Genomic DNA, 12,365 nt, shown 5'->3' with positions numbered 1-12,365 from the left:
TTACCTTTTAGTAAAATTAGCGCGCAAAAACTTTCTTTGCTAACTTTTAGCTAAATATACCTTTTATATCCTAATCCAATTTATAAAATTAATTTTATTCTTTATTTAACTTTACTATGCCCTAGAGTTCTCTAAACTTAGGCTTTTATAGCTAATAGCTTACGCTATATTTAGTGTCCTTATAAACTTAGTATATGTTATTATAATAAAACGCGAAACTCTTAATTAAATATTCTTTAGTTCCTTGTAGTATATTATTGTCCCTATATATATATATTGTCTACTAGTCTAGTTCCCTTTACTATATAGTTACTCTAACTGCCTTTATAATCTTTAGCGAAATAACCTTATTTCTTATAGTTTATATAAGCTCCTTCTTTATCCCTTGCATTGATTGTATGCTTAGATATGTGGCCCGTGCACGCGATTAAAGAACATTAATAGTCTTGCGGTTGATACCCGATACCCCCGATACGTATCGCCGATACCTCCGTATCCCAATACGGCCTAGTATCTAATACGTATCGCCAATACTTATACGAAGTCTTGGCATTTACACAAATATCCAAAATTTTACTCGTACAAAGCTGTAATAGCTAATTAGAATTCTATTCTTTTATCTAATGACTCCGAAACTCTTAATTCTCTTAATAGAAATACCGATACTGTTCTCTTTAGTGGTGATACTGATACTGCATTAGCCTTAGTATCTCGTACAATACCTAAACTTACTTCCTTAATCTATAAACATGCTCGTCTTACAGATAACAATAAACGTCGTACGAAGAAGGGTTACTATTTCTGTAAATACTGCGAGCCTTTAGATCCTAAAGGGTATTATCCTTTAACGCGTGGCCTTAAACTACACCTTAAAAGGGAGCACGATATTGACTGGACAATAGCTGAGAATAAGTCTTATATGACATTACAAGATCATGCAAAGGATTTAGTGCAACAATTATATAAAAGCCTTTTAGAAAAGGGGGGAATTAAGGGGCTTAAGGGTAAAGTTCTTCGTCGTATGGTGGAGAAAGACTTAATTAAACAAACGCTGGTTGATCTAATTGTTGTACAACAGCTCCCTTTTTTATGCGTTAAATGGCCAGAATTTTATGCTTTTATTAAAGTACTTAATTGAGAAGCTAATTAACCTACTATTATCTTAATATATTACTTAACAATTATAGAATAGATTTAACGTTATTATATTGATAATTAGGATATCGTATAATAAGTACTTTAATCTGCAAAGACACCTATTTATCTTGTAGTTGATATCTGGACGTGTCCTAATTATACTCTTCTTCTTGGTATCTGTGCTAGCTTTCTTAATAATAATAATTCTTCTTTGATTAACGTCTGATACGGATACTATCTAGCCCTACGCAGACTACTCCGTATATAAGGGAAAAGTAATATTGATAGGAAAAAACCCTTGCTGCTAGGGGGGAGGAAAAACCCTATAAGCCACCTCAGTAGGATAAAAAACCCCGATTTGCCATGTCCGTCCGTAGTAGCGGCCCTACGGGCCTATAGCTACGTCCTGCCTCCTTAGATGTTTCGAACTTCTTAGGAACCACTGCTTCCTTCTCTAGCTTATTAAAGCTGGGGTTCACTACGTCCCAGCTAGGCCCTGCTAATCGATTGCTGTGTCTTATTGTCTTATTATATCCCATATCTTAACCATCCCCTATATGCTATCTCTTATAGACCATTACCGTATACGCCATGCCTCCCCCCCCCCTAGAGCCATCGAAGGCGTAAGGGGGATTCATCTATTCTAACTACCGTAATACAGATAAGCAAGCGGAATATTGTATATTTGGGTATCTTTTATGCCTAGGCCCCAGCTAGGCCCTTTCTAAGGGTTACCACTCCGTCGAAAGGAGATAGGGAAAACCGTGGGTTGTAATCCAGGCTGCTAAGTAGTATTTGGTAGTAAAACGGCGAGTAACCGCATGCTCCGCGGGCGATCGCCCTAGGGGTTAGGAGGGGCCGTATATTTGCTCGTTCGTTCGCTCGTTGCCTGTTTGTTAATGTAAGGTCATTAATGCTTTCTATTGGGGGTAAGGGGATGTTATCGAAAGCTATTTATCCACGTTGGATTATATAGGTGCTTAATAGGAGAACTAGTAGCTGTATTGTAAAGGGGTACCGTTAGTAGTGGTTTTCAAGATCTCACCATCCCATGCGAAAACTTTTTACTACGCCCTACGACGTATATAACCACTAGGTCCTACTTACACGCGCTATATAACGTCTCTGCGTTGGCTCTGGGTCTGAACTTCGAAGACCTAGGTTCGTAACCGTCACCACGTATAGGTGCAGAATCCGTTTTCGACGGCCAGCTTTCTTAATATTAATGATTACTATTGTAATATCTTAATTAGCCTTCGTACGGTACAGAGTTAAAGTGGTAAGGATTAATGGGAAGCACTTTAACCTATTCTTAAGTTGTACGGTATTTAAACAAAGATTAGAGCACTCGTTGGCGACAATGCAGGATTAAATGATGTTCTATGTCGTACGATATCTAAATAGCTTATCCTTACGCATAAGATTTCCTGGAACGCGTTATACTAAAGGATTTATTGCTAGAGACACGTTATTAATCTAATTATTTAAGCTTTCCTCTTTCCCTTAAAGAAGGATTAGAAGCTTATAGAGTTATATAACTAAGAAGATGAAGTAGAGTAGGAAGGAGATAAAGAAGAAGATAATAATGACAAGGAGGAAGAGAATAAAGAAGATGAAGATATTGTACGATAGCTAGCTCCTATAAAGACACCACGAGGAAGAGAAAAGGGGAAAAGAAAGACGCAAGAAGTTAAGCTAGAAAGTATTGTATAATAAGTAAATTAATTAATAAAGGCAACTTAATTAGCTGAATGAGGTCGAAATATATGAGCGATTTTAGGCCCATTAGGAAAGCTTTATAACCTTATCATTTATATTCGTTCTTCTGCAAATTATACAATATAGTTTATAAGTAAAGCTGGACGTATAATTCCTCTTAATAATTATACGAGATGGAATAGCTGGTGGAAGATAATATTAGTGGCTCTTAATCCTAAAATTAGGACTAGATTAAGCCTCTATATTAAGGAATATTAAAAAAATATTTCTAAAGAAGATCTCTTATTAATAGAGGATTGGATATAGCTTTGTACAATACACAACTTCCTTAAAGCCTTCTATAATGCAACCCTTTTTATTAAAGGGAGTTATTTAACACTTAAAAGAGTTCTAGAATCAATTGCTATTCTTAAATATACTATTTAGAAATTATAGGTATATTGTATGATACCCTATTCTTCTCTTTTACTAATAATCTTAGAATAAATCTAAGGATAAGTTTATCCTTTTAGGGGTCGTACGAGCCTTAGCAAAGCTTAAGAAGTATTAAAAGGAGCTTACTAAGTCTCTATACTATCTAGCTGCACGAGTTCTAAACCCTAAGGCTCGTATAACATTTATAAGGAATTAATAGGGTAATCTTACTCTTAAAGGAAAACAGCAACTCTATATTGTATAAAAGCTTTAGGAGAGATTTCTTTATAAGGTATTACTACTAGATCCTAAGCCATTGTATAACGCCTAAAGAGGAAGAAAAGATATTCCTAAAGAAGAGCTCTCTAAGTTTGAAAAGGCTTATTATAATATGCTTTAAGAGGCTACAGAAGCAGATAAAGTTAATAAGTTTAAAGTATATATCCATAAGAAAGTAATATTACTTCTAAAGAGTTATACAAAGGCTATTAACTGGTGGTGTCTTCTAGCTTAGCGTATCCGCTTTCTACGGCTCTTATGACTAGCAATTAAGGTTCTCTTAATACCTGGAATGAGTAATAAGCCAGAAAGGGTATTTTTAGGTGCTTAATATTAAGTTTCATGGGATCGTACGAAGACTAGTATAAAAATACTTAAGGCAGTAGAATGCTTAAAGGATTAGGTAGCTAAGGAGATTCTAAGTATTCCGCTTTAGATTCTATATTATACGAAGTAGAAATCTACTTTTTTACCTCCTTAGCTTGCTAAAGAATCCTTAAGAGCCTAAAATTAGCTCCTGTAGTGGCTGTTACGGAGTAAGCACAATAAGTGCATAGGGCAGAAGTCGCGGATATTTTGGATATTGCGGATATTGCGAGCGGATATTGCAATATTATAATTGGTCTTTAATTACTAGGTTAGTGGAAATAGGTAGATATGTATAAGGTGTTACGGGGGTATCCTATAATAGTGGCGCAAAATACTGTAGTATTGGATACGTATTGGGGTATCGGCGATAGTATCGGCTGATACTCGGGTATCCTAATACCGGGTATCGGGGGTATCGACCGTAAGACTGAATATTAACTTCCTCACGCAGATAACTTTATTAATTAATTACACCACTATAATGGTTCGTAACTACATTTATAATGACATGGATCTTATACAGCCTACTCAATATCCTCTTTCCAAAAGTCGGGTCGCGAAAAAGCCACCTCTAGCCCCCGGACCACTACCTTCCTTCGAGCCTCTCCCCATCTTGGTTTTCTGGCAGAACGATTAACCGCCTGCGTATGCAGTTTCCTGATTGATGCGCACGGAGCACGCTCTGAGGACGCATTTATTAATGCAAGGGATACTACTTTTCTTACTATAAAGTCCGCTTAAATATCTTCTGCTATTAAGATCCCTAGTTTAGCCTCTACTCCTTAGTCCTTTAATTACTTAATCCTTAACCTTTAGGTTTCCATAGTTTCTTATTATATTTCCTTAATTCTTTAGTACTGCTTAGGTCTATTAGCTCTGCGCTATACTATAGCCTAAATACTTATTACGTCTTCTTTATATATCTTAGTCCCTACTATATTCTACTAAACTTACTACTTTAGTATAGCTAGTTATCTACCTTAATAGCTTATTTAATTAGCTCTCTTATATTACTTAAGTCCTTTATTAATATTATAATAGTTTAAACTTTAGCTTTTAATCCCCTTCTATATTAAGCTATTAACGCCCCTTAGTTCTACTTAGTCTACGCTATTAGTGTCTAGAACTACGTTATATAGCTTCCCTTTAGCTATTACTATTAATTCTAGATCTCTATATATCTATATTAATCTACTAGTAAATCCTTTCTAACTTAAAAATATATACTATACCTCTAAGTTAGTAGTTGCTAGTCTATTAATCTATATCTCTATAAAATGGAGTTTAAACTACTTTAATGCCTAACATATTAAGAATAGTCCTATATACGCCACTTAATTCGCTAATTCTACTAGTTTAGTTCCTTTATATTAAATCTTTAACTTTATCTATATAAGGAATCCCTTTAGCTTATACTTTTCTCCTATAAATTTTTTAATTAATAGTATTTTAATCTTCTCTTTCTTTATATCTTAAAGCTACTAGAGTAGTACCTAATTATTAGCGTTATTTTATTTTATAATACCTCTAAGTTAATTTATTATAAGTACTTATAAGTTATTATCCCTTACACTAGTATCCCCTTTAAATCCTAAAGTAGTTACTACCGTAAATAGCGTTATAACTAATACTTTAGGTAGTATATAATTTAACTTTTATTAATACTATAACTAGGTAGTAAAAATATAATAAAGCCTTATAGGAAATACTACGGTAGACTTATTAATAGGCTAGGTATATAGGTAAATAAGAAGTTAATAATATAAATATAACTAGTAAAGTAGGTTACCTAATAGATTAACTGTAACAATATTCTAAGATTTATATAAAGAGAACTATCTAGATAGAAACTATAGTCCTTTAAATATATAATACTGCGCCTAAGAAATATACTAAGTATATTAGTATATTAGTATATCCTATATTCCTATATTCCTATATTCCTATATTCCTATATTTTTACGTTTTAAACTTATAACGTAACTAGCTATATAACTTAGCTACTTCTTATTATAACCAACTACCGGATCTTGCATATTACCCTGTTTCACTAGCGTTAGTACTACCCTTATATGTCTTGGATATGGTTAAAATAAGTCATGGGCTTCGGAGTTCGGGGTCTACTTTCATGTATTTATATCACTTGATTTCCATAGATTTTGTAAGGCAGTATTGCCAGGGTGTACGGTAGGGAGCAGGCAAGCCGAGCATGAGTCACATAGGGAGTCGATGGAAGAGGACGATATGGTAAAGAGTAGGCAATAGCCTCGTACGGAGACGAACCGATGGGGGAGGAAGGAGGCTGCAAGCCCGAGGAGCTTATAAGGGGTGGCCAAGGCCTAGCCGAAGGCTAGCCTTGGCAGCCCCTGAGAGCTCCCGGGATGTAGCCGAGTAAGGGACCAAAAGTACCCTTACAGATTTACAATCAAGTTGCTCGTTTAATTCCCACACTGCAAAAGCTTACACTTATCCTATAGCTCGATCGGTTCTAGCGCCTCCTATACTATCTTAACTAATCCATTTATATCTCTTCTTAGTAGTTATACTACTGCTAATATAAAGTCCGGAACATTTATAATAAGAAGGATAATAATAAGCTATAGCAAAAGCTAAAGAGGCTATAGAAGAAACGTACTCCTTTAAAGAAGGTAGTAGTAGTTAAGAGTGCTACTAGAGCTACTCTTACTGCTATTTTTACTATATAAGATGCTTAGAAACTAGCTTAAAAACCTAGCTAAGATCTACCTTTAGTACCTTTAGAATAGTCTCTAGAATAGCCTCTAGAACTACAGCGAAACCCTTAACGTCGCCTACTAATAGAACTACTTAATACAACATTTATTAGGCCTAAATAGCCGTATAAGTAGATATAGGAGCTATAGTAGTAGGCTAAGTTATTAAGAAGCTAAAGGGACGAGGTAGAAAGTAGAATTACTTAGGTACTAATTGTAATATTATCTATCTATACTTTCCTGTCTTAGAGAGGCTCTAAACCTCTAAACCTTCTTTCTAATTGGGATGCCAAGCTTACTTATATAGCGTTTTAGGTGGCGTTTTGGTGGCGTAGGGAGGCCAGGAACCTTCTACCGCTGCCTCCGTAGTAATTGCTGGATTTACTAGATTCTGATTGGTAATTAAATATATTTCAAGCCTCTTGGCCCCCACTGCGCACTGACAATGTACATTACTTATGCCGGATACCATAGTACGCACCTGTGCAACGGTGAGCCCTATCTATAACCAGTTGTCAGCCGTTGTTATGCCCTTTTGCGATTTTCCAGCCTATCACTGCACCGAGAGCTCTCTCAGAACTCCGGCACCTCGTCCCTGCCGGCGGCTTCCTATCTTGACCGTGCAGGGAACGGGCAGACTTCAGCCTAAGCAGTCTTGTTCCAGCGAGCTGTGATCGCGATCGGCCTGTTGGATGAGAGCCCCACGAGATCTGCGTGGAACAGCTTGAATCCTGGGCTTTGCAGCATCAAGAGTATGTAGCTAGACAAGTGCTCAGGAGAGGTGCTTAGAACAACAATCGTCTCACCTTCTAATAAATAGCCCAGAGCACACATCACGCTGACTTCTGGCAAACACGCAGGCTAAGGGGGTTTTGCATCTTCGGAAGCAAATATTTGGCCTGATGGTGCATTGCCGTCATACCAGGTCCGGCGATAAACGTCGCTTCACCGCCTCTCTTGAAATAGACCCGAGAACCACCGAGGAAGCAGACCAGCGCAACGAGCTTGTCCACACCCGCTTTCATCCCCACAACATCCAAAATTCTCCACGCGACCTCATTCTTCTTCTCTCCGCCAACAATCGCGCCTGGGCTCCTTCTGTCCGAGCTGCCTGCGTCTTCGCCTACTTCGCCTACTTCGCCTGCCTCGTGACAACATTGCCAGTCAGCCGCCGGCCTCGGGACATTACACTCCAGCTTCAGCAGAACACCTCTCGTCTGTGTGCTCCACTTCACGGCCATGGGCGTCCGACAGCCTGCCTCACCCAATATTGGTGTTTCACTTGCATATCGGCTCCAAATTTGCGACTGTTAAGGCCTGCATGGATTGAGCAGCTTCATGAACATGCTCGGCCAACTCCTTCACTCAATCAATCCCTCTCGCAGAGGAGTCACTCGCCAACCCACGCTCATCGAATCAGTCACTGAAGAGTCTCATACGCGTAATCTGCTTTTCCCCGATGCTAACACTCTGTACCATCTCGAGGGACAGCCGTATCCTCTTTCGAATGGGTCGGCGATTGGTGCTATCACTCCCGGAAATGGGTATGATGGGACACAAGGGGAAATTGACTTGGAACACTCAAGAGATATCAGAATAATAATAGCCCAAGATGAGTCTGGTCCTATGCCGAGAACTGTCCTCTTCGACTCGAAACCGGGCCCTCCGCGCTCTGAATCACCTACGCAGACAAACCCGCGAGCTAGGTTGTTTGGAGGAGCTGGAGGATCGAACACGGCTGGCCCAGCTTTCGGTGGAACACATGCGCGCAGATCCTCTCTAACATCTGAGACATACATGCCGCGTTCCCCAACCGTTGGTGCCTTCCAGCGAGCCCGCACACGAGGATCTTCAATATCCTCAATGCCAAATATAGATGAACATTCTCAGGGTAGGACAAAGGAATCTGTGGATCTAGTGAACATATGTTTGGATTGTATGTTTGGAAACACTGCGATGAGCTATAGAGGTCCAAGCAATAAGCTTCATATCGTCCCACTGGATTCAAGAGCAGCCGACCCTGGTATCACCAGCCCCAGCCTCCATGACGGAACAAGCTCCTTCGGTAGAGCAGAAGGTCGAAAGAAGAGCCATCTAGCAAAGTCGTACACGCCTTCCAATCCGCCTCCAGAGCTCCCTCGATCTGTGTCGGAAATGTCAGAGATCCCGTCAAGGGAGCCACGAAGACGAACTATACTGATTACTCGTACTTTCTCCGTAACACTTCCAGATGAAGATCAGCCACTAGATTCAGTCAATATTCACACGCCCACACCTCAGAACTCGTTAGGAAAGGGCAATGGATTCCCCTTTCCTCAAACCGGCGCTGGAGGAGCGCCAGCCCGGACAGCACAGCGGCCAGCAAAACCGCGAAAGACGCCAATGTATGCTATTACCATTATTATCCAACTTCCTGTGGCTTCACCCTTTTCTGCACGACCTCCTTCTCGCCCCGGCCATCTAGGCCAAAGGATGAGCAGCCAGACGACAGCCCCTACACACGGTCATGACTCTCTCGGTTCTTCTTTTGACTCTGACCGACGGGCTGGCTGGGCTCTGGTTGACTCTAATTTTGGCGTCGATTCCTTGCTATCCACTTCGCTTAGCAGCGATGTTGATGATCGTGTAGACGTAATCGGCCAGCATTGGGATGTTATTACAAGGACACTCACTAGCCTTCAATCTGTTATCCATGAAAGGATTCTTGCCCACTTTAAAGCCGCAGAGGTCGGATCTCCACCCATCATTCAACAACCTCGTGTTCAGCCAGTGCGTTCGTCCAGTCGAGATCCTCCCATTCAACTCCAGCCTCGCAGAGCTCTGAGACTTCAATCTAATGCTCTAGCATTCGACCGAGATATCAAGAAAGCAACCGATCTAGCCGGAGAAAGGGTGGTGCGTGGAATGAAGGTTCCTCGGGTAATAACGGGTCAAGGTAGATGGGGTGTTTGGCGGGAAGAAGCAAGGTGGCTCGGCAGGTGGGCTGGTGGAAGAGATCAGAATTTCTTCTTTTTCAACTTGCTCACGGCCTTTCTCGGGAACCACACTGAGTGGCTTAATATTCTAGGTCCGAAATGGTATCGGAAGCGCCACCGCGAGCAGCAAAAGTCGAACATTGGCGAAGATTTGACGATTTCAAGTCGCACAATTATTGTGTCAACCGACAAGATGGCTGCCCGAAGGTTGATATTCCTTCTGGCAGCCTTTTTGCCATCATCTTCTCATACGATGTATGATGGCGCTTCGCCGATAAGGCCAAGCACTTCAGCATCATTTCGCGCTTATTCTCAGTCACCGCCATCAAATGTACCAATCTCACGACAACAGTCCTTACGTCGAACAATCAATCGTAGAGGGAAACAGAGCTATTCAAACATGCGGCTGCAGCCTCCTGGCACGAAAGGTAATAGCCTTTCAACGCTCGAGTCGGCCGATGACAAGCCAGATATTGGTGTCGCTGATCCCCCGGAAGCCATTCGACATTCTCGGCATCCTTCGGAAACCCAGTCAATACGAACTAGCCTTGTCATTCCATCCATAACTAACAGCGCGACAACATCCAAGAGTAGCGCAGCTACCACTTCTACTGTCACCCCAGAAAATGCAGTACCTGTTGCGCATTTTACCGTTCCACGAACAAATTCGTCTGGTCCCACCACTGAGCACCGCCCTGGTAGTAGTGAGAGTCTAGCATCAGCCAATTTAATGCATACCCTGCAGCGAAGCTCTAGTGGGCATATTAGCAGCCCAAGCACTGACTCACAATCAGCTAGTCGGTGGGGAAGTTTCATGAGTTTCTGGAGCAATGGTGGTCGTCGCGAGTCTTCGACCGATCAAAGTGATATATTGCAGTCAACAGACGATGGACTGGGGATAACGGGCATGGGTTTCAAGCGACCTGCAGATCACCCTTCTCGCAATGCACTTGAGCAAATGGTGCACGAGCTAGAGGTAGACCCCGAAATCTATGGAGATGATCTTGAAATATTTGACCTATCAGCCATGAAGACCGCAGACAGCCCGCCAGAGCAACGCCCTCTTGGATCTAGCGGTGTTCCAGCATCTGCCGCCCGAGCAATTCCTGAGCGACCCAAACCTCTTGATTCGCCGTTAAAGCTATCAGTTAACGAGAATGATGGCGTCATTGATGTAGATATCCCTTTGCCGGGATTTGGGTCTCCTTTGCAATCGCCTCTTCTAGGAGGATATCATTCCGTCTCCAGTCTTGAAGGGTCTAGTTTTGATCAATCATCAGTCTTTTCTCTTCCTCACCGGGAAACTGAACAACCCGTAAACGTTGCTGGATGGCTGGGAAAGTTCCATGCTGATTTCGTACTACAAGGTGTTACTCCGTACGGCGATCTTGAGCGCGATATCAAACGTGCTATGAGCGCTGAGCCAACTCCTATCACTGCCGCAACAACCCCCACTCTTGAACAAGGTCCTATAGAGAAATGGATCGAGGTTTGTTCGGCTTTAGTCGCCGACACCCGCACATTCACTGTCAAACGCATTCGTCTCCACCGACTTGTTAAGCTCATTCCCACACCTAGTCAATCAGGTGTCACTCCCGGCATCTCCGGTCCTGCTCGTTCGCAGTATGGCAATCCGTACACACAATCCAATCTTACACCTACACTGCCAATGACGGAGCTACACCTAGAGGAAACATTTATTGAAGAGCCAATCATGGATATGGACGGCACTCTGGTGGATGCTGTTGAACGCGTGCTTGCGCAGAGCGGTCAGCCATCTCGGGTGCAGTCTGCTTCCTCATCTCGTTCGAGCTCTCGCCGTGGTAGGAGAGATCGCAGATCTGTCTCCGATGCCGCCCCCTGGCCGGAAATCCCAAGGAGTGAATGTAAACAACTTGTGCTCGGTGCATTAGAGCAGGTTGTAAAGAGCGTCGCTGCTGAGCGTGCGAGTCAGGACCACAAGGGCACGGATACAGATTCAATACGCGAGAGGAAGAGTAAGAATGCTAGCAAGCCGACGGCAGACTCAACTCTGAAGGAGGGAATTCGAAGATGGCTTACTGAGGTGGAGGAGACGCATTGAGCCAACCATTCTCTGGATTTAATGGCTTGTAATAATGTGCGTGAGCTTCAACTCGACTTTCGCCTTTCATTATAATTTTTTCCGCGCGGATGCGCGTTGTACAACATAAATTTCCTATCTGCTCGAGTATTTTTTAATGTCTTCGATCAAAGTGGCATTTCGGCGCCGTCTTAGCTTCTCTCTCTGCTAAGTTTTAGCGGGCGAAATGATTTGGGAGGCAGTGGTCTGGCGTTCGTATGCTTCGAGCTGCACAATGGCAGCACTGGAATCCGCGACCTCAATCGGTTTAGTAGCCTGGCGTTTTGGGATCGGAATGAATGTGCGTAATGAATGTGCTCTTGGATAGATCATGGCTATCCAGAATGTTGGTAGATCTTCGACATAGAGATTAATGCGTAACTCTGCTTACATGTGCATACTCCTGATGTACGCCGAGTGGGTATACCAGCGCTTTGCAGATAGCTAGACGGGACGATTTTTTAACGTCGAGCCAGAAGACAAAGGGCAAAGCTTTTCGAAAGTACGCGGCTTATAAAATTCTAGGACTTGACGCAAAACTCTCCAGTTTCCGGCAATATACTAAAAAACTGTGAAATTTAAAAATAGGAAAAGTTTCTATAGAAAAGTCCTTATTTTATTTCACTTTTTAAAAAATAA

At 41.7% G+C, this 12,365-nt stretch overlaps 1 protein-coding gene across 1 annotated transcript; it reads left to right on the top strand.

Moving 5' to 3' along the window:
* The first annotated feature begins 8,392 nt into the window (after positions 1 to 8,392).
* Positions 8,393 to 11,717, top strand: K441DRAFT_662292 (uncharacterized protein). Its single transcript, XM_067649012.1, has one exon. It carries the CDS (start codon positions 8,448 to 8,450, stop codon positions 11,706 to 11,708), a length of 3,261 nt encoding a protein of 1,086 aa, XP_067502548.1. The 5' UTR covers positions 8,393 to 8,447; the 3' UTR covers positions 11,709 to 11,717.
* Positions 11,718 to 12,365: the final 648 nt, after the last annotated feature.

The sequence above is a fragment of the Cenococcum geophilum genome (genome assembly GCF_001692895.1).
Source record: "Cenococcum geophilum 1.58 unplaced genomic scaffold K441scaffold_29, whole genome shotgun sequence".
NCBI classification, from domain to species: Eukaryota; Fungi; Ascomycota; class Dothideomycetes; order Gloniales; family Gloniaceae; genus Cenococcum; species Cenococcum geophilum.
The sequence above is the reverse complement of the archived record's forward strand: the minus strand, read 5'-3'. Positions and strand labels throughout refer to the sequence as shown.